At 39.4% G+C, this 25710-nt stretch overlaps 1 protein-coding gene across 1 annotated transcript in view; it reads left to right on the forward strand.

Moving 5' to 3' along the window:
• The first annotated feature begins 488 nt into the window (after nt 1-488).
• LOC134648093 (uncharacterized protein C05D11.1-like) overlaps nt 489-25710 on the forward strand; it is a 45579-nt gene continuing 20357 nt past the window's right edge. The window contains exons 1-10 of the mRNA XM_063502555.1: nt 489-670; nt 757-1102; nt 1286-1388; nt 2084-2206; nt 2685-2798; nt 5784-5936; nt 6979-7248; nt 7884-8026; nt 22388-22496; nt 25262-25432. Of these exons, the coding sequence (XP_063358625.1) occupies nt 532-670; nt 757-1102; nt 1286-1388; nt 2084-2206; nt 2685-2798; nt 5784-5936; nt 6979-7248; nt 7884-8026; nt 22388-22496; nt 25262-25432 (1671 nt within the window). The 5' untranslated portion in view covers nt 489-531. The remainder of the gene's footprint in view (nt 671-756; nt 1103-1285; nt 1389-2083; nt 2207-2684; nt 2799-5783; nt 5937-6978; nt 7249-7883; nt 8027-22387; nt 22497-25261; nt 25433-25710) is intronic.

The following is a 25710-nucleotide window of genomic DNA, read 5'->3' on the forward strand; positions in this document are numbered from 1 at the left end:
ACTCGTTTTGGATCATGCACTGAAGTGAAGTTAGCCTCTAAGCGGCTGTGTTGGTAGATTGGTAGAATTGTCACTAATGTCAGTGGGACACTCGCTCGACTGTCGATTGATTGGATTGTCCATAGAAGGTAGCATCCTATAGAAGTGGTCTACGCGTGCCTCCGTGAGGGACAAAACATATAAATTCGACCAATCATAGCGTCGCGTTATGGTGGGCAACAAATGAATTCGACCAATCATGGTGGTCAATTTACGGTGGGGAATAAAACAAGATGTGAGACAGTGACAAGGACAAACAATAATAGCGCTTTCGCTGCTACTCCTACTGAAAGATACATAAGACTATCCCGTTCTGTCAGTTATCCCCACCACTCATGCCCAATCCAGTTATACTAGATTCATGGGATTGTCACTCTACTCTTCTTTTGTAGGTTTTGTAGTGTCCTCCTGTCACGTACCACCGGTATCTGTGTCATCTATTGTGTGTTATTGCTGAGATTTTGAACTGGAATCCCTTATATATTATTCAATATGTCTCATTTCAAACTAATATCATCAACAAAAGCATCTGACGTGATTCCTGTGAACAAATACAAGTCGGAAAAAACAGGGCTATCTGTAATTATAGCTGATGTTGAGGGGCCGGTGGTGAACGGATTTTTCTGTCTCGGTATATATTAATTTCCATTTTTTTTATCTGGGTATCTCTAGGGATATTTGCCGAGATAAACGAATTAACTCTTTGTTACTTTGCAGCGACCGAAGCCCATGACGACGATGGATTGCCGCATACATTGGAACATCTTATTTTCCTTGGTTCAAACCGTTATCCGTATAAGGGTATTCTAGATTTGCTAGCTAATCGGTGTATGGCTCAAGGCACTAACGCGTGGACTGATACTGACCACACCTGCTACACTATATACACGGCTGGCGACTGTGGAATGTTGACGTTGTTACCAATATACTTGGACCACATTTTGAATCCTACACTATCAGATCAAGGTTTCCTGACTGAAGTACATCATGTGGATGGAGAAGGTGATGACGCAGGTGTTGTCTATTGTGAGATGCAGGGGCGAGAAAACACCGCAGACAGCAGGTATGTCGCAAACTATTTATAAATATTTCAGTAAAGGCAGAGACTATTAAATATTCAAAACAGAGGACCTACATATAATATTGTATTCCTTTTGTGCCTACTATTTTCCAATGTAAGGTAAAGGTTTTATGAATAGTTTAGTTCCTTAAAAATTTGTAGTTATTTGCAAATATAATTTTTTAGGTGTGAGTTGAAGCTGTTGAGAGCATCTTATCCCAATAGTGGGTACTCGGCTGAAACAGGAGGCATCACCAAGAATCTCAGAGAATCTACTAACAACACTAAAGTAAGAAAATCTATTATTATTAACACTCTTTCTGCAGTGTTGGGTCAATTTCACCCCCTGAAAAAGTAACAATAAGTAAGCAAGTAGTTTTAAATGTTTATTTAGGGTAATTCTCATCTAAATTTGCCTTGTTAATTCAATCAGCGAATTATTGTTGCCCTGATACCTGCTTTTATTTTTATTGTGACAACTGAGAATTAAATGGTCACTTAATATAATTTATTGTTGATATCTAACCAAGGTCAGAATTTTACTGATTAAGAGAGTCATGTGTGTCATGATTAAGAGAGCAGAACTAAATGTATGAAATTGTATGATTCATTTAGTTTATCATGGTTGTTGACGACCATTCATGCCATTACCATCCATCCGTAATTCCTGCTTTATGGCGACAAAAATATGACACTCATGAAAAATAAAAAGCAATAATGTCTGTATTTTTTTAAATGCAACTTTAATATTCTATAACTAGTCCAGGGACCGTTACCGGTAACTAAAAATAAAAATATCACATAGGATTTACAATATTTCTTTGATATTCAAGAATAGTAAGGATAATGATTGATCCTTGATTGATCCGAGTAGCTAAATTACATGAACTGAACTAGTCATCCTATTTTTTCACAAATTTTCATTAGAACCTGGTGTCAGTAGGCTTAATTAATGAAATGTTCAAACTTTTCCGTTTATTTTAGGTACGAGACTTCCACAAGAAGTTCTACAGGCCAGAGAATTTGACAATCATCCTAACAGGACAAATTAAGGCGGAAGATGTGTTCAATTCACTGGCAACTGTGGAAGCGGACATCATTGCCAAGGTCAGTTGCAATTGGTCTCATTCACAAATACATCTCCTCTAGGTACAGATATACAGATAAGGAAATTGATTAGGTACTGTGCCACTTCATACCTAGTCATTCACCTTCACTGTGGCCCCGAAACCTGGCCCCGCTCAAACGGAATCTCTGGGCTAGGGATCGTGGGGTTGGATAAAGCTGGCATACAACCTGACGCACACCGTCCATCAAATGACGGTGACTGACCGCCCCGCAAGGTGTTGCGCGAACCGAAGCCACCAGGGAACTGGCAGACTGGCACAGAAATCAAATTCCTTGAAGTATATACAAGCTGCTACGACGAGTTAGGACGGCGTTAGTTTGATGCTAAGCTTTTTCGTGTGCTCCAACATAATTTATTGCGCAAAAATGAATAATTCACTACTCTTACTGTCAAATATTGTAATAAAATAAAATTAGTAGTTTGCGTAATCAATATAACATAATGTTTTTTGTATAGCGCGAGAAGGAAGAGTTGGAACCGTGGGTGAAACCGTGGCAGGCCATCCCGCCTCTGCCCACCTATGGCGAGTACAAGGAGCAGTGGCCAGCAGACACCGAGGACTGTGGACAGGTTGGATAGCTATATATGTATGACTGATATAACTTAAGAGGAACCTATTTAATAAATAAAACTGTACAAATATTGGCTGTGAATTGTGACCGTGACTTAAGATTGTAACCGTATCAGTTATGAATTATGATGTTTTTGTCTATTTATTGTTACATTAATTGCTGTGTCTCTCTTACATAATTGATAGAATGTGATTTATATTGTGATAAGGACGATAAACGATTGCTTGAAAACGTAATGTACGGTAGCGTACACGTCAATCGTTTGTCATAAAAGTCATCTATATATATAAATGCAAGTGTCCTGACTGACTGACTGACTGACTGACTGATTCATCAACGCAGAGCCGAAACTACAAAAGCTAGAAAGTTGAAATTTGGACACGAGGTTGCATTTGTAAAGTGTACAAGAGATAAGAAGCGATTTTGAAAAATTCAACCCCTAAGGGGGTTAAAAAGGGGATGAAAGGTTGTATGGGGTTCAAGTTTTAGTTTAAGCTAGGAATTTGAAACTTTGTGAAAATGTATTATATTAAAAAACAAGAAAACTAATTTCAGCGTTTTCGAAAATTCATCCCCCAAGGTGGTGAAAAAGGGGTTGAAAGTTTGTATGGAGATCAAATATTTTTGTGAGTGTGGGACTTGAAACTTTGTATATGGGTATATTATTATAAGACAGGAAAAGTAATTTTAGCGTTTTTAAAAATTCATCCCCTAACAGGGTTAAAAAGGGGTTGAAAGTTTGAATCCATTACAAATGCGTTGAAACTTCTTAGAAAGGCATAATAGCCGATTACAAAACAAAGTAATTGCGACGTTTTAGGAAATTCAACCCCTAAGGGGGTAAAAAAGGGGATGAAACTTTGTCTTGGGGTGCAAATTTTATTTTAAGCTAGGACCTTGAAACTTTGCGAAAAGGTATTAAATTAATAAACAAGAAAACTAATTTCAGCGTTTTTAAAAATTCATCCCCCGAGGTGGTGAAAAAGGGGTTGAAAGTTTGTACGGAGATCAAATATTATTGAGGGTGCGGGACTTGAGTCTTTGTATAAAGCCATATTATTAGAACTCAAGAAAAGTAATTTCAGCGTTTTTAAATATTAATCCCTTAAAAGGGTTAAAAAGGGGATGAAAGGTTGTATGGGGTTCAAGATTTATTTTAAGCTAGGAATTTGAAACTTTGTGAAAATATATTATATAAAAAAATAAGAAAACTAATTTCAGCGTTTTCGAAAATTCATCCCCCAAGGTGGTGAAAAAGGGGTTGAATGTTTGTATGGAGATCAAATATTTTTGTGAGTGTGGGACTTGAATCTTTGTATAAAGCCGTATTATTAGAACTCAAGAAAAATAATTTCAGCGTTTTTAAAAATTCACCCACCAAGGTGGTGAAAAAGGGGTTGAAAGTTTGTATGGAGATCAAATATTTTTGAGCGTGCGGGACTTGAATCTTTGTATAAAGCCGTATTATTAGAACTCAAGAAAAATAATTTCAGCGTTTTTAAAAATTCATCCCCTAAGGTGGTTAAAAAGGGGTTGAAAGTTTGTATGGAGAACAAATATTTTTAAAAGTGCGGGACTTGAATCTTTGTATAAAGCCATATTATTAGAATTCAAGAAAAATAATTTCAGCGTTTTTAAAAATTCATCCCTCAAGGTGGTGAAAAAGGGGTTGAAAGTTTGTATGGAGATCAAATGTTTTTAAGAGTGCGGGACTTGAATCTTTGTATAAAGTCTTATTATTAGAATTCAAGAAAAATAATTACAGCATTTTTAAAAATTCATCCCCCAAGGTGGTGAAAAAGGGGTTGAAAGTTTGTAATGTATGCAGATCAAATATTTTTGAGAGTGCGGGACTTGAATCTTTGTATAAAGCCATATTATTAGAACTTAAGAAAAGTAATTTCAGCGTTTTTTTTAAATTCGTCCCTTTAAGGGTTAAAGTTAAAAAGGGGTTGAAAGATTGTTTAAATTTTATTTTAAGCTAGGAACTTCAAGCTTCGTAAATAGGTAGTTACGTAGTAGGTTTTATTAAATAGTGGACTTGAAAATCTTCTGGGGGTTGAGAGGGATTACTTATTATCGAGAACAATTTTATTCAGTTTGGGGCTTGAAACTTCGTAGCCAGGTTGTGAAAGACAAATCTAATAATTAAGTTGTATAATACTTAACAAATTATTAACCGTCCCTACTGCTATCTTTTGCTGCATAATGTTCTAAGCTAATGTAGAATATATAACCACCAATATACAAATCCACGCGTACGAAGTCGCGGGCAACAGCTAGTAATTCCATACGGGCAACGTCGAGCATCAAACAAATCATTAGGAAAGTTTCGACATAATGCTTAACTACAATTTTGTTAATTGTAGGGGAGCCCAAGAAGGGATTTTTGTGTTTACTCGAGCGCGTCAGATTAAGATATGAGTGATATCTTGCTACCCTGCTGTGTAGTCTACCTTTACCCCTTTTAGCCATCTATGTTGAGCCCTTGATTGGTGGGGGGTTCAACAAATTGTAATTGTAATTGGCCATATTAGTCCAAATTAACGCTATAATTATAATTGTGCTATTACAAAATCTGATAATTATTTGCACGCATTTCCTGACGGTTACAATGTAAAAATTAGGCGTCAAACTTGTGTTCGTCAGATTAAGAAAATGCCTACAAATAAGTGTTATATTAAGTTATAGAAAAACGTGACGTGAAAACGTTATATATTAACGTGGACAAAAAGGACCAAATCTACAAACTGCTTAACGATTTTTTTAACCCTCCACCAACCTCCCGAAATTAAAAAAAAATTGTAGACGCTTTCCGGCTCGCTGGAAAAAAAACTTTAATTATATAACTTTTTTTCTTCTTATCATCTAATATTTCGATTCCAATAGGTCTGTACGACGCTCGAGTAAGTACACATTTAGCATCGTCGGCTCCCCAACTATAATGCAATCACCAACTTAACCGTTCTTTTAACATTTGTAGGTGTTATTCGGGTGGCGCGGGCCTACGCTGACAGCGCCGTCAGCCACGAAGGAGCTGACAGCTTGCGCGGTGGCGCTGCGCTACCTGTGCGACACGGCCGCCGCGCCGCTGCAGCGCTGCCTAGTCGAGCGCGAGGACGCGAGGGCCGGCGACGTTAGTATAGCTGGTCAACCAAATCTTGTCAGTAAAAAAAACGCGAAATTCAAAATTTCTATGGGACGATATCCCTTCGCGCCTACATTTTTCAAATTTGCCGCCTTTTTCTACTGTCAAGATCTGCTTGACCAAATATAGTCACTATAATTATAATTTTCTTGACAAGACTTCTACATACTTATACGAGTTGGACGGAATGCCTACTGGACAAAATGTGTGTTGGACTAAATCCATGTTGGACGACATGCTGTTGGACGAAATACGTGTTGACGTAATACGCGTTGGACGAAATGCTGTTGGACGAAATGCATGTTGGACCAAATACGTGTTGGACGAAATGCGAATTGAAATATCATTTGGACGAACTGCGTATTGGACGTACAGCTAACAAATCCCCTTCGCGCCTACATTTTTCAAATTTGCCGCCTTTTTCTACTGTCAAGATCTGGTTGACCAAGTATATATTGTTATAGTACAGGGGTCCTTATAACTTTATGACGCGAGGGCCATGGTTAGGCCTTTTGCTCTCACACGTGGGCCAGACTGTGTGGCAATTATGCTTTCCAGCTTCCTATACAAAAAAAAAACCAAACTCCTAATTCACGCACATTATAGAAGTGGCTTAAGAGGGAAGTATAACTACTGACAAAAGGTACTTTTTTTCATACAATTTCCATTTCGGGAGAAAACGGTTTCCACTAACTAAATCTTAACATATCACTTTGACTTTGATGTCGATCGCTTGAGCATAATATAGCATCATTTATAGATTTTGTTTAATTTTTTTTAATTTTGCAAAATAAAAAGGAAAACCTAGGTTTTCATTGTGTCCATAACATACCTACCTACAAAAAAGTCATGGAGAATGGAAAATATTAAAAGTCGATAAACATTTTCTCTTTTTGTATGGACGATCATGTGCTATACTTCCCTCTTAATCGTAACCTCTTTGTAAATTTATCAAATCAGAACCAAATTTCCATGGTCTTTGGCCGCTAAGTTACTGATGTAATTTTTTCAAACCCATATATTTTCACAGGTATCCTACAACCTAACAGAGAACATAGCCTCTCTGATCAAGATACAGCTCGACAATGTCCCCGTGGACAAGCTGGAGTTAGCCCGGGACGAAGCGACCAAGTGCCTGCAGTGTGTCCGGGACGGGCGTGAACCGTTCAACATGGAGCGCATGACCAGACTGGTGAAGAAACAGCTCAGGGAATGCTTTGCGGGGCTCGAGTCAGATCCGCACCATGCGATCGCGTTTAGATGTATCGGGGACGCGCTTTACTCGCAGAATGAGCAAGATGTGAGTAATTATTTGTTTTTAATAATAAGTAAAGAAGATTTGTGAGATGCGGTCAATGAAAGCCCCTAACAAAATGGACCAAAGATCTGGTGACGATCGTTAGTTGAGGGCAGCATATGATTAGCCATTTTAAGGATCCATTGGGGATACCTATGTTTAGTAGTGGATGATTCTTGATCACAGACAAGACATCCTCCAGACTGAGCATAGTAGCGCTACCCCCTCTGCCACAAATATACGGTAGTTTTACTCCATTTTCGAGTCAGTGTCTTTGTGTGACGTCCGTGTCTTTGAACGGACCAATCACGGCACGGGACTCGCTCACCTCGTCCCCCGCACCCCAGTATTTTTGGCAGCATCGGTTTCATGAAATAATTGCTCTAAACTCCGTCTAGAGGATTCCTAGCCTATGTTCTTGATTGATAACAATATGATGAGATAACAATATAATGTACTATTTGTAATGCATATTTAGTACCTGTTAATTCTCCGGGATTTATTTACAAAACATTTGCTTCTCTATATAAAAGGTACCTTATGGCAATCGCATAAGGTGTATTTTTTTATCGCAAGCCACATATGTTTTGTTTGTAGTTGCAACTGTGCAAAAATGTATTGAACCTTCCCTATTTCAGTTCATATCGCGACTGAATCCCCAAGAGGCTCTACAAGAGCTCCTGACCGAAGGCGAGGAGTACTGGCGAGGCATCATGCAGAAGTATTTCACCGACGAACTGGTCACCATCGTGGGCTCGCCAAGCATCAAGCTGCAAGACCAGTAAGTTTCATAACAGTCCATATCTCCACTGCTAGGTGTTCGCAGAACTGATCGAATCAGAAATACGGAATTGCGCTCCAGAACTCGAGTTATAGTTGTAGGTGTCAAGACCGCTAAGCTGAAGTGGGACTGGGCGGGACATGTCTGCCGCATGCACCCTGAAAGGTGGGCCAAAATGGTTACCGAGTGGGATCCACGAAACACCATCGATGGTGCAGGCCGGGGTTCAGGCAGAAAAGGAGATGTCGGGATGACTTAGACGCATTTTATCCAGATTGGCGGGAAAATACAAACGACAGGGTTGAGAGGAGGAAAGGAGGGGAGGTCTTTGCCCAGCAGTGGGACACAAAACCAGGCTAACAAAAAAAAAATCGCCACTGCATACAGACCTAACCACATACAAATCAAGTGGCAAGACCTTAGGGTCTTCCCATTCAAGAGATGAATATACCTTATTTTTAGGGCAAATAATTATTACAATCTTTTTTCTACTCCAGCACTTAAATGTGTCAATTAAATGACTGACAGTGATATCTAAAGCAATGTCATTTGAATGCTTTGTCTATAGGCTCATAAGATGACTGCTAGCAGTCATCTTATGAGTATAATACAACTGCTTTATTTTTTTTAAAGATACAAGTTCCGATCATCTTGATTGAAAGAGGTATGTTTTCATTTACAATAATAACTCTTTTTTTTTTTAAATAATAACTCAATTTTTTTTAAATAATAACTCTTTTTTTTTTAATAATAACTCTTTTTTTTTTAATAATAACTCTTTTTTTTTAATAATAATGTCAGGGTAGGCGTCAATGATACTCGAGTCGGACTTCAACACTGTTTATTCATAATCTAGGGTGGGTGCACAATTCATAACTACCGACATCTTCCTTCTTAAAAACAAAAATAACAATACAATAGGACATACCTAAACCAAGCATGCATTATCTTAATTTTATTATTCTAGTGCTTTAAACAAAACTATGCTTTTACATAGATTGTAAAGGACCTATACAATTTTATTACTAGTTCTTTATTGATTTATTTTTAATACATTGAGTAAATTATTATATTTTTACAATTATAACAAATTAAGTATTTATTGCATTTCGAAAGGTATACAATTTTAACTGTTTAGATCTAGGTATATACTTGTTTATGACATAATACCTTATTTATATTTTACTAATTTTACATACGAGTATATTGGTAACTTACTAACGTATCTGTTTTATTTATACAATATTAAATGCGTTTTAGTTTATTATATTTGTATATATATAGGGGTTTTTTTTATATACAATGCATGCATACCTAAATACTAAGAATCAAATTTAATATTTAAATTATTGAAATTGACAAATAAATGATTTAAACCTTTATTTTAGTAAATATGAGAACTGCATATTACTGGTTTAATAGGTAGGCAAATACAGGTATCCAATAGGGCAGGCAGACTTGAATTCCAGTTATGTACTCCAATTGCCCCATCTATTGGGAGGTATCACTGTCCTGCCGGAACGAGTTACATAAGCATCAGTTTGGTTTGTATCTACGTTAACAATATTTGAATTGGGAGCCGAAGTTGACGCGGATTGCATTTGCGTCGGGAGAATGTGGTCGTAGTCGAACCCGCACTCCGGATCGGTTTCCGGGCGGTGCGGGGAGTCCGGTATGATGTGACGTCTATTCCTTATTAGTTTATTACCGTTTCTCATTAAAATTTGGTATGACCTATTTCTTAAAATTTTACTAACTGTACCGCTTATCCAAACGCTCTTATTGTCATGCCTTACCTTTACTTTTTGTCCTACTTGTAAGGAAGATAAGTTTTTTGCGTTTAAGTCATAATACATTTTATGTTTATTTTGACGGTTAATTAATATGTTCCTAACGTTGTGGTTAACTGTAGCATCTAGGACTGTTTCGCGTAGTGGTAGAATGCTACGTAGCTTTCTATTTTGAAGTAATTCTGCCGGAGAGGGTAAATATTCGCTAATTGGAGTATTAAGATATTCTAGCAAGGCTAGACGAAAATCGGTAGACATGTAGGTGCATTTTTTAATTATATTTTTTATTACCTGAATGCTACGTTCCGCTTGTCCATTGGACTGGGAATAGTGGGGAGAAGAGCGTACGTGATTAAATTGCCATTCTTTTGCAAAATTACTAAATTCGCGTGAAACAAATTGAGGTCCTCCGTCGGACATAATTGTCTCGGGTATGCCGTGACTACTAAATATACATTTTAACTCATCTATTATCGCGTGAGACAGTGTGCTACGCATTTCGCGTACCTCAACATATTTGGTATAGTAATCGACAGTTAATAAGTAATTTTTTCGATTAATATGAAATATGTCAATACCTACTTTAGACCATGGTCTCTTTGGTACTTCGTGTGGAATGAGTTTTTCTTTTGTGTTGTTTTTTCTATATGTTAAACACGCTTGGCAATTAGATATAAAGTTTTTTAGTTGATTGTTTATTTCGGGCCAAAACAATAACTCTCGCGCTCTTAACATACACTTCTCAAGGCCAAAATGTGCATAGTGTATCTTTTGAAGCATGTCCCCACGTAAATTTTTTGGTATTATTATTCGACACCCTTTCCATAGTAATCCATTTCCTTCGGTTAAATCCTCTCTGTATTGCCAGTATGGTTTCACAACGTCTTCCACGTCTTTTTTTTCTTCCGGCCATCCTTTTCTAATATACTTTCTTAACAGTTGCATCTCATTATCAATATCTGTTTCTTTTTGTAGTATTAAATAGTGAGTATCGGTTAACTCATTGTATGCACACACGGTGTGGACCGCCTCTGTAAGTTCGTCTTGCAGGTCATGATGATCGCTGGAAGCGGCCGCTAGCGGCTCGTAGGCGCGCGACAGCGCGTCCGCGATATGCAACTGCTTGCCTGGTTTGTAAACCAGCCTAAACGAATACGGTTGGAGCCTTAACAGCATGCGCTGTAACCTCGGTGGGGCATCCACAATCGGTTTCTTTATTATACTCAAGAGGGGCTTATGGTCAGTTTCAATCGTTATATCTGAGCGCCCATAAATATAACCATAAAACTTTTCACATGCATGTACGCATGCATATAACTCTTTCTCTATTTGTGCGTATCTCTGTTCAGTCTTTGTAAGCGCTTTTGAAGCATAACACACCGGCAGACTATCTTGTAAAAGTACACATCCTAGGCCACTCTTACTAGCATCAACGGAAAGTGTTATGGGTTTAGTCATACTATAATATTGCAACACTGGTTTTTCAGATAAACACTTTTTAATGACATTCCATGTTTTTTCATGTTTCTCATTCCAATGCCACTCTATATCTTTCCGTAACAATTCTCTGAGGGGTTCGGTTTTATCAGAAAGATTAGGTATGAAATTACCCACGTACGTAGTTAGTCCTAACAAACGTTCGACGTCTTTACTGTTCTGTGGCTTAGGCATATTAATAATAGCCGAGATATGACTATCATCTGGGCCCCTATTCGACATGTGCAACTGTCAAATTTCGCGTCATTTGAAATTCAACTGTTGAAGTTCATTTGAAGTTCATCAAGTGCTGAAGTTCATTTGGTACAAACAATAATTTAACAAAAAACAACTTTGATTTATTATTACTTTAAGGTTTATAATGGTTTGGTTTGGTTGTCACCTAACTGTGGATTGCTAATGTCAAATTTTGACAAGTAATGATTCCAAATGTAGACTTGTTTCTCTATGACCTTCGGCTCCATCTTGGAGTTTTTGACGTGCGAAAGGGTAATTTATAGCAAAGAGTAAAACTTTTTTTTTTTCAGTACGTAAGTTTACATGATTAATGACATCTTGTGAGCGATAGACTAACGAATGCGCTGTAGGCGATGCGGCGGCGAGTAGTGGAACTTACGTGACAATTTCCATCAATCAAAAAGGGACTACATTGCTGATGGTCGATAAAGGCTATTAATAATTGAATTTTAACAGCAAGAATGCCTTATTGACAAGCGATCTTTTTGTTGAACCCACACCTACACGTCAAATAATGCTTGCTCCACACATTCTCCTATAAACGCGCAAAATTGTAAAAAAATGAAACAATTTACTCATCACCTCTCTCAACTCAAGCTGCCTATTTCTAAACCACGTTAATAAACCACAAGTTGTACCTTAACACATTTCGTAAACCACATATTCAGAAAAGTCCGTATTTTATTACTAAGTGGAACATGAATAGCTTGTATTACTTTTTTGGCATAAAAATAATCTAAATTAGTCAAAATATTTTGACTAAATATTGCGCTACTGCTACCTACTATATAGGTACCTACTACCTTAGTAACTTGGTAACTTTGTCAGTCACCAACTATTTTGATGCTATCTACAAAGAGCATCAAAATAGTTGGTGACTGACAGGTCAGGCTCCGGTCTTGGTAAGTAATATAGTCAAATACAGTAGGTCATAAGACCTAACATTACTACCAAGACCTAAAAGTACCTATTGTTTAATATATATCTACTCAGAGATGATTTTTAATTAAAGGAGATTAAATACATATATGTTATTCAACTACAAATAAAAAACATTGATCTATTTCAGTTTACACATTTTTTTTCGTTTAATTTTAATAAAACATTAAAGTTTTTAAGCATTCAACTTTATTTAATTTTCTTCACTTTATTATTTTCTGATATTTAGGTAGGTATGGTGTTTCAGGTTGGTAACAGGAAATAAGAAAACCACACCTCTCCAAAAACTCTGCTGGTGATTCACATCTGTAAGTTTAAACATGAAACATGATAAAAACACTTAAATTCAAAACTTAATGTCTGGGAGACCGAGTTTTGCTCTGGAAACATATAATAACCCAAAAATGCGCGTTTTCCCAGAGATAAAACCTAGCTAGATCGATTTTGCGCCCCCGTAAACCTCCATATAGCAAATTTCATCTAAATCCGTTTAGAGCCGTTCCCGAGATCCCCGAAATATATATATACATATAAATAAATAAATAAATATACAAGAATTGCTCGTTTAAAGGTATTAAAAACTTATAAATAAATTATTAGCCCTAAATCCTGGTAGTGAGTGTAGTGACCTACCAAGTGCGGTAGGGTGCCCTTCTGCAGGCTGGCCGCTTGCCCCGCTGGATAAGAATGCTGATCCGCATCATCAAAAGCATACAGATATAAAGCGCTTTGACAGCTCCTCATAGAAGCAACGCGCGCTAGGCCGTACGCCATAAATCTAAGCTAAAGTCTTAAATTCGAGATCATGAACATGAAATATTGTTCGCTATAATATTAAAATCATAGGTATTAGACCTATGATTTTACTATTATAGCGAAAAGTTAGCAGGAGACGGCCGTGCCGTGGTCGTGATAGGTACAGCATGCGTGGACCAGACAAGCAAACCCTGAATTATGTCCCTACCTATTTTACTATACCTTTGTTCACCATTATGTTCACCTATGTATATTTACTCTTCTTTCCAAGATAATCATCTTTTTCAAAATGTAACCCGTATAATCGGGCTGTATAATTGCCTCAATTTTTTTTACACAAAGTTGTATGTAATCTTAATTCGATAATTAATGATGTTTTACATATTTATCATATACTATTTTGCAAATTTTTCTTGGATATTACGTTGTTTATTTCGATTGACGTGTTTATTATTTTCGTTACTATGACAGCGTTTTTTTTTTCTTTTTTGGCATTTACTACAGTAGCCAGTATCATGTCGATATAAAAACACTTTAAAAATGGAAAGGTTGAGTCCTCAATACAGTGACATTATAACTCAAACAAGAACCATCCAAAGGGGGGTGGGGGAAATTTCGTTATCTGCCTCTCTATCACTCTTACATATACGAGCGAAATTTAATGGTGGCAGATAACGAAATTGGTTTCGCGGCAGGCCCTCTTTAAACAAACCGCCTTGATTCATCAATGTTATATTTATTAGGAACAAACGTTGACTGCCGACTGTCCTATATATTATACTACTCTTTGCTGCCCACTTCTAGCGCTGGCGGTACACCGCGAAAATCAGTATAATGCTGCAAATGGTGTTAAAGGTCTGAAAATCGGTACGATTGATCTTTAGGACATTTGAAACAATTTGACCCGAAGCGCCAACAAATAAAAAAAAACGAGAGGAGTTATGACGTCATGTTTTTTTGTATGAAATAAAAAAAAATGTTTAGAAACCTATCGTGTATGGTATTAAACGAAAGGGCTTTCTGAGCCAATGCTAAAAATATATCACATAGTTACATTTCAGTCATTTTGTTTAAATTATAATAAAAATAGTTTTCAAAACATACCAAGTTTGGGCTTCTCCAGATACAATACCATATTTTTTTTTTTGTAAAATATACCTCAAATTATCCCTCATCATCATCATCCTCCTCGCGTTGTCCCGGCCATTTGCTACGGCTCATGGGAGCCTGGGGTCCGCTTGGCAACTAATCCCAGTAATTGGCATGGGCACTAGTTTTTACGAAAGCGACTGCCATCTGACCTTCCAACCCAGAGGGTAAACTAGGCCCGTATTGGGATTAGTCCGGTTTCCTCACGATGTTTTCCTTCACCGAAAAGCGACTGGTAAATATCAAATGATATTTCGTACATAAGTTCCGAAAAACTCATTGGTACGAGCCGAGCCTCAAATTATCCCTAATATCCTCATATCTAACCCTAATAAAGCAATTTTGAAATTATTTACATTTAGGTTTTTTTTTTTAATTTTTCAATTTTACAAAGTGTAATAATAGCCCTGCCGAATTACTCAATACGAGTAATAATGTCATTCGGGTAAAATAAGAGTATTGAAACTTGCTTTTTCTACTCCCGTACTTTTATTTGTCATTTAAAGGGTCGTGCACACACCTTTAAACCCCTAACTTATAGTTATCAACACAAGTCTTTAGTCTATTCCCCAAAAAAATATTTGTGCATACACGCAGTATCTTTTTGGCACTTTTACGATACTTCGTGTAATCACCACTTACAAAATATTGTATGGAATACATTGTTTCCAACCTAATTTTAATTGTCATTTCTGACAGATGAGTAAACCATAGACATGTTTTGGTTAATGGTACGATTATTTTCATCTTTATAGGGCTGTATCTCCTAAACCGTGCGTCGTAGCACAAAAATAATCAAATTTTCGTTCCCCTTTGAAACTCCTAAGTAATATTTAGAAAACACGAAAAACAAAAAAAAAAAAAAAAGAATTTTTTTTATAGGGTTGTATCTCCTAAACCGTGCGTCGTAGCGCAAAAATATTAAAATTTTCATTCCTCTGTAAGAAACCCTAATTAATATTAAAAAAAAAACACAAAAAAGACATAAAAAAAAACAAAAAAAAAACTTTATAATGCAAAAATAATCAAATTTTCGTTCCCCTTAAGAAACCCACGCACTGAACAACCTATCACATTAGGACATGAAACAATCATCATCATCCATTTTTATTATTATTTCATTGCATTTCAAAGTAAGTGCTTGGTCGTAGAAAAAGTATTGTATGCAACGTTGTTTAACCGAGTCAAAAAATACTAGTGGCGTCTTTATTAACAATTTTCGGTTGTTGTTTGTTGTTATTGTTACTCACGCCACTCGCCTTTTTTGACCTCTCTTAAACAACAGTTGCATAAAATACTATTACATGTTCCTTTGGTAATATCTAAGCTTTAAGTAAGAAAAAGTTCTGATGAGTGGGGGGTGGAGAACTCGGGAAAGGGGGGACGTTAAAGTTGAGTTTTTTCGGTTAATTCTTTCTTAATTATTACATAGACAATTTTTACTACGACTTATAGATTCCGAGATATAAGCGACTTTCTGAAAAAAAACCGTTATATATTAATTTTATGCTTTCTTTTTAAATATTTAATTGAGAGATTCATAGATCACACTATGTAAAATTGAAAAATAAAAAAAACCTAAATGTATATAATTTCAAAATTGCTTTATTAGGGTTAGATATGAGGATAGTAGGTATAAGATTAGAGGTATATTTTACAAAAAAAAATTTACCGTATTGTATCTGGAGAAACCCAAACTTAATTGGTATGTTTTGAAAATTATTTATATTATAATTAAAAAAAAATACTGAAATGTAATGATGTGATATATGTTTGGAATCGGCTCAGAAAGCCCTTTCGTTTAATACCAAACACGATAAGTTTTTAAACAATATTTTTTTATTCCTTACAAAAAAAGATGACGTCATAACTCCTCTCGTTTTTTTTTTTATGTGTTGGTGCTTCGGGTCAAATTGTTTCAAATGTTCTACAGATCAATCGTACCGATTTTCATACCTTTAACATCATTTGCAGCATTTTACTGAATTTCTCGGTGTACCGCCAGCGCTATATAGGTATACTTGGTCAACCAGATCTTGACAGTAGAAAAAGGCGGCAATTTTGAAAACTGTAGGCGCGAAGGGATATCGTCCCATGGAAGATTTGAATTTCGTGCCTTTTTTTACTGACAAGATTTGGTTGACCAGCTATATACATATTATACTACTCTTTGCCTACGCCTTTGTTTTAAACTTTTTTTTAACAAGTTTTCACAGACAATTAATAATTTGACATAGACACATCAAGGCGGTTTGTTTACAAAGGGGCCTATCGGGAAGTGCGAAAATCGAAACTCAGCTATTTGCCTCTTTATCGCTCGAATATGCAAGAGTAATAGAGAGGTTAGATAACAAAATTTCTAATTTCTGACTGTATTTTTCTTTAAATATTTTCAAATATAATTAAGTTGCGTTATTTTATCACAAAGTTAAAAAGACTTAAAAGACCACTGTCTGTATCATCACCATCAGATCAGCTCGATGGTAACCATAAAAATATTGTATTGTCACCCATATTACATATTATGTACTTATGTAAATTTTCAGCTTCATTGAACACCCGAGAAGTGGGTCAAATCTAGACACGCGGTAGCGTGTCCAGCCAAGTTCAAAGAAAAAGGAACTGGCGACGCAGCAACCGTGTGTAATATTACACGAACCATTTCGAGCTACTTTTGACCCCTTCACAACTTGAAACCTACTTAACCTACACACATGAAATTTGGCACATGTATTCAAGTCCCTTAGCTTGTTCAAAATACACTATTTCATAAACATAGCTCAAACAGTTATTGATAAATTAACCTTTAAAAACCGGCATTTTTGTGACTGACTGACATATAGATCAAAAACCTAACCCACTTCCAGGTGACCTAGAAACTTAAAATTTGGCATCAAGGTAGACTATTAGGTGTATATAGAAGGAAAAATTTGAAAATTGGAAATGATTGATATTTCGATGGAAAAACAAAATTAATACTTATAGACCAAAAACCTAACCCACTTCTAGATGACTTAGAAACTTGATATTTGGCATCAAGGTAGACTATTAGGTGAATATAGAGGGAAAAATCTGAAAACTGGAAATTATTGATATATCGATGGAAAAAAAAAATACTTATAGACCAAAAACCTAACTCACTTCTAGATTACTTAGAAACTTGATATTTGGAATGAAAGTATAAGGCGTATACAAAAGAAAAAATGTGAAACTGAAACTTTTTGACAATTAACCGCGCGTTAGCGAGGGTCTCCTTTTCAGCTTAGGCAAACTGCTTTCATGATGAATACTATAGTAATTTCTGTACAAAAAGTAATGATATCCCAACAAAAACATAAATGTGAAATGAGAGCCAAGTTCAATATTGAGAATATGTGTCGTTGTTAACTCGCCGACAAAAGAATTGAGATCTATATGGGTGCCAAGTTCTGTGCTGTGTAGAAAATCCTGAAATTATAAAGGATTTGTCTTGGCTAGTTTTTACGTATAGGCATATAGGTAATGGGTCTCTATTGTTTCCCAAATAGTTTTAAACCATAATGTATTGTTTGCTCGAATTTTCGTTAGTCATAATTCATTTGGTTCAGAAACGCGTCACTTTTCAGGATTGCCATAAAACAAATCTAACCTAACCTAACCTATCTATAGGATAACCTAACTAAAATCTTGAAATGTTAACGGTTTCAGTTTTATGAGTAATGATAATATGACAAACAATACATTATGACTTAAAACTTTATGGGAAACAACGGGACCCCATGAAAACGTCCTTATTGAAGCATAAGGACCCTTAATTTATGGAAAGCCACATATAACAACCAATTCGAGGCTACTAGGTGGCAAAATACGACTCAATACGAGTAGGTAGGTCAAATACACGAGAGTAAGGATTTATATTTGGCCAAATATTCTTGTGACAAAGTTATTCTTCCTCGCGTTATCTCGATTTTGCCACGGATCATGAGAACCTATTGTTCGCTTGACAATTAATCCCAAGGATTGGCGTAGGCACTAGTTTTTCCGAAAGCAACTGCCATCTGACCTTCCAACCCAGAGGGTAAACTAGGCCTTATTGGGATCTGTTAGGCTGGTAGGTAGGTAGGTATTTAGGTACATGATATATATATATATATATTATGTACCTAAATATATTACTTTTCTAAAAAAAAAGGACTGAAATCTAGCGCTGCGAAGAAACGGTATTTTTGTTCGGCTTTTTTGTTGCTATTTTGGCATATGGATACATGGTAGAAGAAGTAAGTATGGAATCCTCCTCCGTTTTGCGTGGTCCGACGCACCTGGCCGGGTTTTCGCGATTTTCCGTCAATGTCTGTCAATACCTTATTTCTTACGAACACCTAAAATAATAAGTTTAAAATTAATCTCAATGTCTCCAGTTTGCTGTTCATTCAAACTGACAAAATCCAAATTTCTGAGGCAATATACGACCGCTGTCTTATATAAGCCATTAAAATTCATCATGAATAACCCCACGTTGCGTTGTTATAAATTTAATTAAATAAATAATTATTGTATTTAATTTATAACAACTAATTAGGCATAGCGTCCAATTTAGAATATGACACAGGCACTAGTTCTTACGAATTTTACCTTAATTTATTAATCAAAGGACCTGAGGTAAAAGTGAGAAGAGGTTAATAAGCAGATGCACCAGCTAGTCGCCGACGCTCCGCTTCCCCCGGGATTAGCCCTTAAGCCTGCACCTAACAGACTGGCTCATAGGGGGCTATGAGCTTGCTGTTGCGTCAATTTTCATTTTTAGAAAAAAAACTAGGCTACTAACTACTAACAACACAATAAATGCTTATTTTGCCGCATTCTTCACTATCTCTCCCTATTTCACTGCCATCTAACCCAGAGGACAAAAATATAGCTTATTGTGGCTACTGGCTACTCCGTCTTCCTCATGACTCATGATATTTTACTTCACCATAAAGTAATTGGTGTAATATCAAATGATATTTTTCACACAAGTTACAAGAAGTTCATTGCTAAGAGCCGGGGTTAGGACCCACGACGATTGGTTTAAAATTTAAACTTTATATATAATTTGTTACCTAGTAATTATACTAAATCTGTTTTCTTTTTGACATTTAGTGGTATATGTATTGCTGTATGTTTATTGTCAAGTTTTTTTTAATTCTGGACAATTGTCATATATTCGTTTTCATGATAGATCTACACCAACGCAACTGCATGTCATGTTCTTGCGGTTTATTTTTATAACGCCAAGATCGAAATTTGACTGTTAACTCCATCTTGCGTCGAGTAGGGGAATCAAAAAACTATAGAAAATAGAAATGCAGTTTACTCTATGCCATAGAATCCCCTTTTAAATGTCATAAATCCAAACATGGCGGCCATACCAATAGACAACCAAGTCTAGCGATGAAATGATTTGTTTACATGAGATTCACTGACAGGTGACACACTTTACCTATTCGACAACCCATGATTGTTCAGATTCAAATGAACTTCAACATGCGACGTCAAAAGTGGCATGTCGAATAAGGCCCCTGGGTATAGACCTTTCCTCGTAATTTTATGTCCTAAATATTTAATTTCCTCGAGACCAAACTTACATTTAGTCAAGTTTAATTTCAAATTTATTTTACGACATCTCTCTAATACCTGTCTCAACCTCTCATCGTGCTCCGATTTAGTTTTGGCGAAGACTAAAATGTCATCTACATACATACAGACTCCTTCGATATCGTCAAAATTCTCATATATTTTGCGATGAAAAACCTCACACGCAGACGATATTCCGTAGGGCATACGTAGGAATTTAAATCTCCCAAACGGTGTATTAAAAGTGCATAGTTCACTATTTTCTAGTTTTACTTGCCAAAAACCATTAGTAGCATCTAGTGTGCTAAAATACTGAGCCCCTGACAAATTCGATACTATTTCATCTAACGTGGGCAACCTAAAGTGTTCCCGTTTTATAGCTTGATTTAATTCTTTTGGGTCTAAACATATCCTCAGATCTCCATTTGGTTTTTTTACAATAGTCATGCTGTTGACCCAATCAGTAGGGCCCTCAACCTTTGCTATGATACCTTGTCGCTCCATCTCTTCTAACTTTGCCTTTAATTTTTCTCGCAATGGTATGGGTACCTTTCTTGGAGCGTGTACCACAGGCTTACATTCGCGATTCACTCTTATTTTATAACTACCAGGCAAACAACCTATACCCTGAAATACATCTTTATATTCCGTAACAAAAGCCGGAGAATTTAATTGCTCCGTTTCACTCACCGCAAATACTCTTTTAACCAAATTCAATAGCTTGCAATCATATTTACCTAATACAGGAGAGGACGGCACATCAACCACTTTAAATTCCAAAAAATATACGTTATCTTTATATACTACTTTCAAAAAACATTTGCCTAGAACATCCAAGTTCTTTCCGGAGTAACCGTGCAGTCGCGACGTGGTAACCATTAAATTTTCTTTGCTTAAACCGACTTGAGATAAGTAGCGTAATGGCAAAACATTAACTTCGGCTCCCGTATCAAGTTTAAACTTTAAGTTATGACTATTAACATTTAAAACAATCGTCCATTCATCTATCTCATTATTAAGACAATATATTACCTGGTGGTCCGACTCCTCGATTTGATACACACCACACATACGCGAAAAGTGACCCATACGCGAACACCGTAAACAACGTTTTCCATACGCAGGGCACGCATAGTTTCCATGCGTTGTACCACATTTGTTACAACAACGACTGTTATTATACGCGTTGTACGTCACTCCACGATCGCCAGTGCCGCTCCCGCCAACGCCAGCCGCCGCTCGCGCCGACGCGGTCGAGTCCTGGGCGCGCCAACCGCCCGCGCCGCGCCTGCTCCAAGCTCCCGCTCCGCGCCCGGCGCCGCGGCCGCCTCGCGACCCCGCGAACCGTGCTCGCCCACGACCGTAACCTCCTCGTTGTGATATGTGCCATATATTATTATCTTGCAATGAATCGTCACCCGTCGTTATGTTATGTACCGATTTCTCTCGTGACTCTTCAACTATTTTTTCTGAATACACCTTGGATACTATAGCCGCTCGACAAATCTCCATAGCTTGTTCTAAAGTCAAGTCGGCTTCACGTAATAATCTCTCCCGAATAGCTTTGCTCGCAATGCCACATATCAATCTATCCTTAATTAAGGAGTCACACAAAGTTCCAAATTCACATGAAGTTGACAATTTCTTTAAATCAAACACATATTGTTCTATTGTTTCACTTTCCGCCTGACTTCGCGTAAAAAATCGATGCCTCTCGACCGTTAAGTTTTTCTTTTTATCGAAATATTTTTTAAACTCGTCCAAAACTTGATCTACCGTCGTACACTTCACATTTAGTTGTTCATACAATTCTCTGCACTGTTCACCCACTATATGAAGCAATATATTTATTTGTATGACCGGTGTCTTTTTAGAAAGTTCACACGCATCGAAATATATTTTAAATCCTTTACTCCATTTATGCCAACTGTCACTCAAACTGCCCGTAGTAATGTTTAATAAACTTTGATCGTAAGTAAACGGCAACGGAGGCGTAAGCACTGTTTCCATTTTTGTATATAAACAACTAAGTTCCACTAATTAAATACTTTTTATGCTATATTCTCGTTAATTGAACCATTTAAATAATTTCCGGCTGCGCCATGTCAGGGTAGGCGTCAATGATACTCGAGTCGGACTTCAACACTGTTTATTCATAATCTAGGGTGGGTGCACAATTCATAACTACCGACAAATAACTTTTTTTTTTTTTTTTTTTTTTTTTTTTTTTTTTTTTTTTTCCACCGGTCATAGAAAAAGTAATGTATGCAACAGCTCATAATTGGTTCTTAAAATTCTCGGGTCTTTTTTTACAAAACTCGACTACGTCTCGTTTTGTAACTTCGACCCTTGAATTTTAAGAACCCTTATTATATCACTGTTGCATAAACTACTATTTTAGGATGGCAGAAGAAGAAAAGAACAGAATAGAAGCTCAAAGAAAGCGACTAGGAGAAAGTGGACTCGCAACGAAAGGAAAGATTTTAGAGCAGGCGATCGAATTTAATGAGGTAAGTACATTTGTACGCATTCACCTATTATATTTCGTTTTTTTTTAGCCTTAGAAAGAACTTGAAAGAAGGTAAGCGATTTTGACATGTCTTTTAATTGAAAAACACTTTTTAAAAATCAATAACTATTACTTATGAAAGCAGAAGACTATAAAAGATCGTATTAGATTCATAAATGTTACATATTTACCGTAACTTATTTTTAAAATGTGTTTTTCAATTGAAAGACACATCAAGATTGTTTACCTTATTTCTAATGCTAAAAAACCGGCCAAGTGCGAGTCGGACTCGCGCACGGAGGGTTCCGCGCCACCAGCAGAAAATAGAGCAAAACAAGCAAAAAAACGGTCACCCATCCAAGTACTGACCCCGCCCGACGTTGCTTAACTTCGGTCAAAAATCACGTTTGTTGTATGGGGGCCCCACTTAAATCTTTATTTTATTCTGTTTTTAGTATTTGTTGTTATAGCGGCAACAGAAATACATCATCTGTGAAAATTTCAACTGTCTATCTATCACGGTTCGTGAGATACAGCCTGGTGACAGACGGACGGACGGACGGACAGCGGAGTCTTAGTAATAGGGTCCCGTTTTTACCCTTTGGGTACGGAACCCTAAAAAACGGAGTATAGTAATGATCTCCGCCACTTTGAAAAAAGGATTAAAAGTATAAAGTATGAAATTTGAGTAACCGTTCTGTGGCCGCAGCGTCCGCCGCCTCCTGGCACGCTAGCCGGCGTGCCGGTGCCGCGCTGCGACGCGCTGCGCCGCCACGCGCTCGCCACCTGGAGCGACGACACCGCGCCCTGTCCACACTTCGATCTGCACCAGCTGCCCATGTACGCCAGAATACACAGCTTGAAGACCAACTTTGTTTATGTGAGTCATCTTCCAGCGACCTCCGCCGCCCGGCACGCTAGCCGGCGTGCCGGTGCCGCGCTGCGACGCGCTGCGCCGCCACGCGCTCGCCACCTGGAGCGACGACACCGCGCCCTGTCCACACTTCGATCTGCACCAGCTGCCCATGTACGCCAGAATACACAGCTTGAAGACCAACTTTGTTTATGTGAGTCATCTTCCAGCGACCTCCGCCGCCCGGCACGCTAGCCGGCGTGCCGGTGCCGCGCTGCGACGCGCTGCGCCGCCACGCGCTCGCCACCTGGAGCGACGACACCGCGCCCTGTCCACACTTCGATCTGCACCAGCTGCCCATGTACGCCAGAATACACAGCTTGAAGACCAACTTTGTTTATGTGAGTCATCTTCCAGCGACCTCCGCCGCCCGGCACGCTAGCCGGCGTGCCGGTGCCGCGCTGCGACGCGCTGCGCCGCCACGCGCTCGCCACCTGGAGCGACGACACCGCGCCCTGTCCACACTTCGATCTGCACCAGCTGCCCATGTACGCCAGAATACACAGCTTGAAGACCAACTTTGTTTATGTGAGTCATCTTCCAGCGACCTCCGCCGCCCGGCACGCTAGCCGGCGTGCCGGTGCCGCGCTGCGACGCGCTGCGCCGCCACGCGCTCGCCACCTGGAGCGACGACACCGCGCCCTGTCCACACTTCGATCTGCACCAGCTGCCCATGTACGCCAGAATACACAGCTTGAAGACCAACTTTGTTTATGTGAGTCATCTTCCAGCGACCTCCGCCGCCCGGCACGCTAGCCGGCGTGCCGGTGCCGCGCTGCGACGCGCTGCGCCGCCACGCGCTCGCCACCTGGAGCGACGACACCGCGCCCTGTCCACACTTCGATCTGCACCAGCTGCCCATGTACGCCAGAATACACAGCTTGAAGACCAACTTTGTTTATGTGAGTCATCTTCCAGCGACCTCCGCCGCCCGGCACGCTAGCCGGCGTGCCGGTGCCGCGCTGCGACGCGCTGCGCCGCCACGCGCTCGCCACCTGGAGCGACGACACCGCGCCCTGTCCACACTTCGATCTGCACCAGCTGCCCATGTACGCCAGAATACACAGCTTGAAGACCAACTTTGTTTATGTGAGTCATCTTCCAGCGACCTCCGCCGCCCGGCACGCTAGCCGGCGTGCCGGTGCCGCGCTGCGACGCGCTGCGCCGCCACGCGCTCGCCACCTGGAGCGACGACACCGCGCCCTGTCCACACTTCGATCTGCACCAGCTGCCCATGTACGCCAGAATACACAGCTTGAAGACCAACTTTGTTTATGTGAGTCATCTTCCAGCGACCTCCGCCGCCCGGCACGCTAGCCGGCGTGCCGGTGCCGCGCTGCGACGCGCTGCGCCGCCACGCGCTCGCCACCTGGAGCGACGACACCGCGCCCTGTCCACACTTCGATCTGCACCAGCTGCCCATGTACGCCAGAATACACAGCTTGAAGACCAACTTTGTTTATGTGAGTCATCTTCCAGCGACCTCCGCCGCCCGGCACGCTAGCCGGCGTGCCGGTGCCGCGCTGCGACGCGCTGCGCCGCCACGCGCTCGCCACCTGGAGCGACGACACCGCGCCCTGTCCACACTTCGATCTGCACCAGCTGCCCATGTACGCCAGAATACACAGCTTGAAGACCAACTTTGTTTATGTGAGTCATCTTCCAGCGACCTCCGCCGCCCGGCACGCTAGCCGGCGTGCCGGTGCCGCGCTGCGACGCGCTGCGCCGCCACGCGCTCGCCACCTGGAGCGACGACACCGCGCCCTGTCCACACTTCGATCTGCACCAGCTGCCCATGTACGCCAGAATACACAGCTTGAAGACCAACTTTGTTTATGTGAGTCATCTTCCAGCGACCTCCGCCGCCCGGCACGCTAGCCGGCGTGCCGGTGCCGCGCTGCGACGCGCTGCGCCGCCACGCGCTCGCCACCTGGAGCGACGACGGCGCGCCCTGCCCGCACTTCCACCTGCACCAGCTGCCCATGTACGCCAGAATACACAGCTTGAAGACCAACTTTGTTTATGTGAGTCATCTTCCTCCAGGAATGCCACTTACAGTATCTTTAAGGGTCTTGTCGATACTTGTTTCAACCTGAAGCGTGAGTGGTCACAGTCGTGGAACTCACTGATGGCGGGAAAGCTGGGCTCCGGAATCACTCCAGGTGCCATAATCAAAGGATCTGACCTCCCAAGACGGCACTGGTGCAACCTCAACAGACTTCGCACTGGCCATGGTCGCTGTGCTTACTACAAACACCGCTGTGGATGGGTGGAATCCCCGGCTTGCATTTGTGGCGAGACT

The sequence above is a fragment of the Cydia amplana genome, chromosome 5 (assembly GCF_948474715.1).
Source record: "Cydia amplana chromosome 5, ilCydAmpl1.1, whole genome shotgun sequence".
Lineage (NCBI taxonomy): Eukaryota > Metazoa > Arthropoda > Insecta > Lepidoptera > Tortricidae > Cydia > Cydia amplana.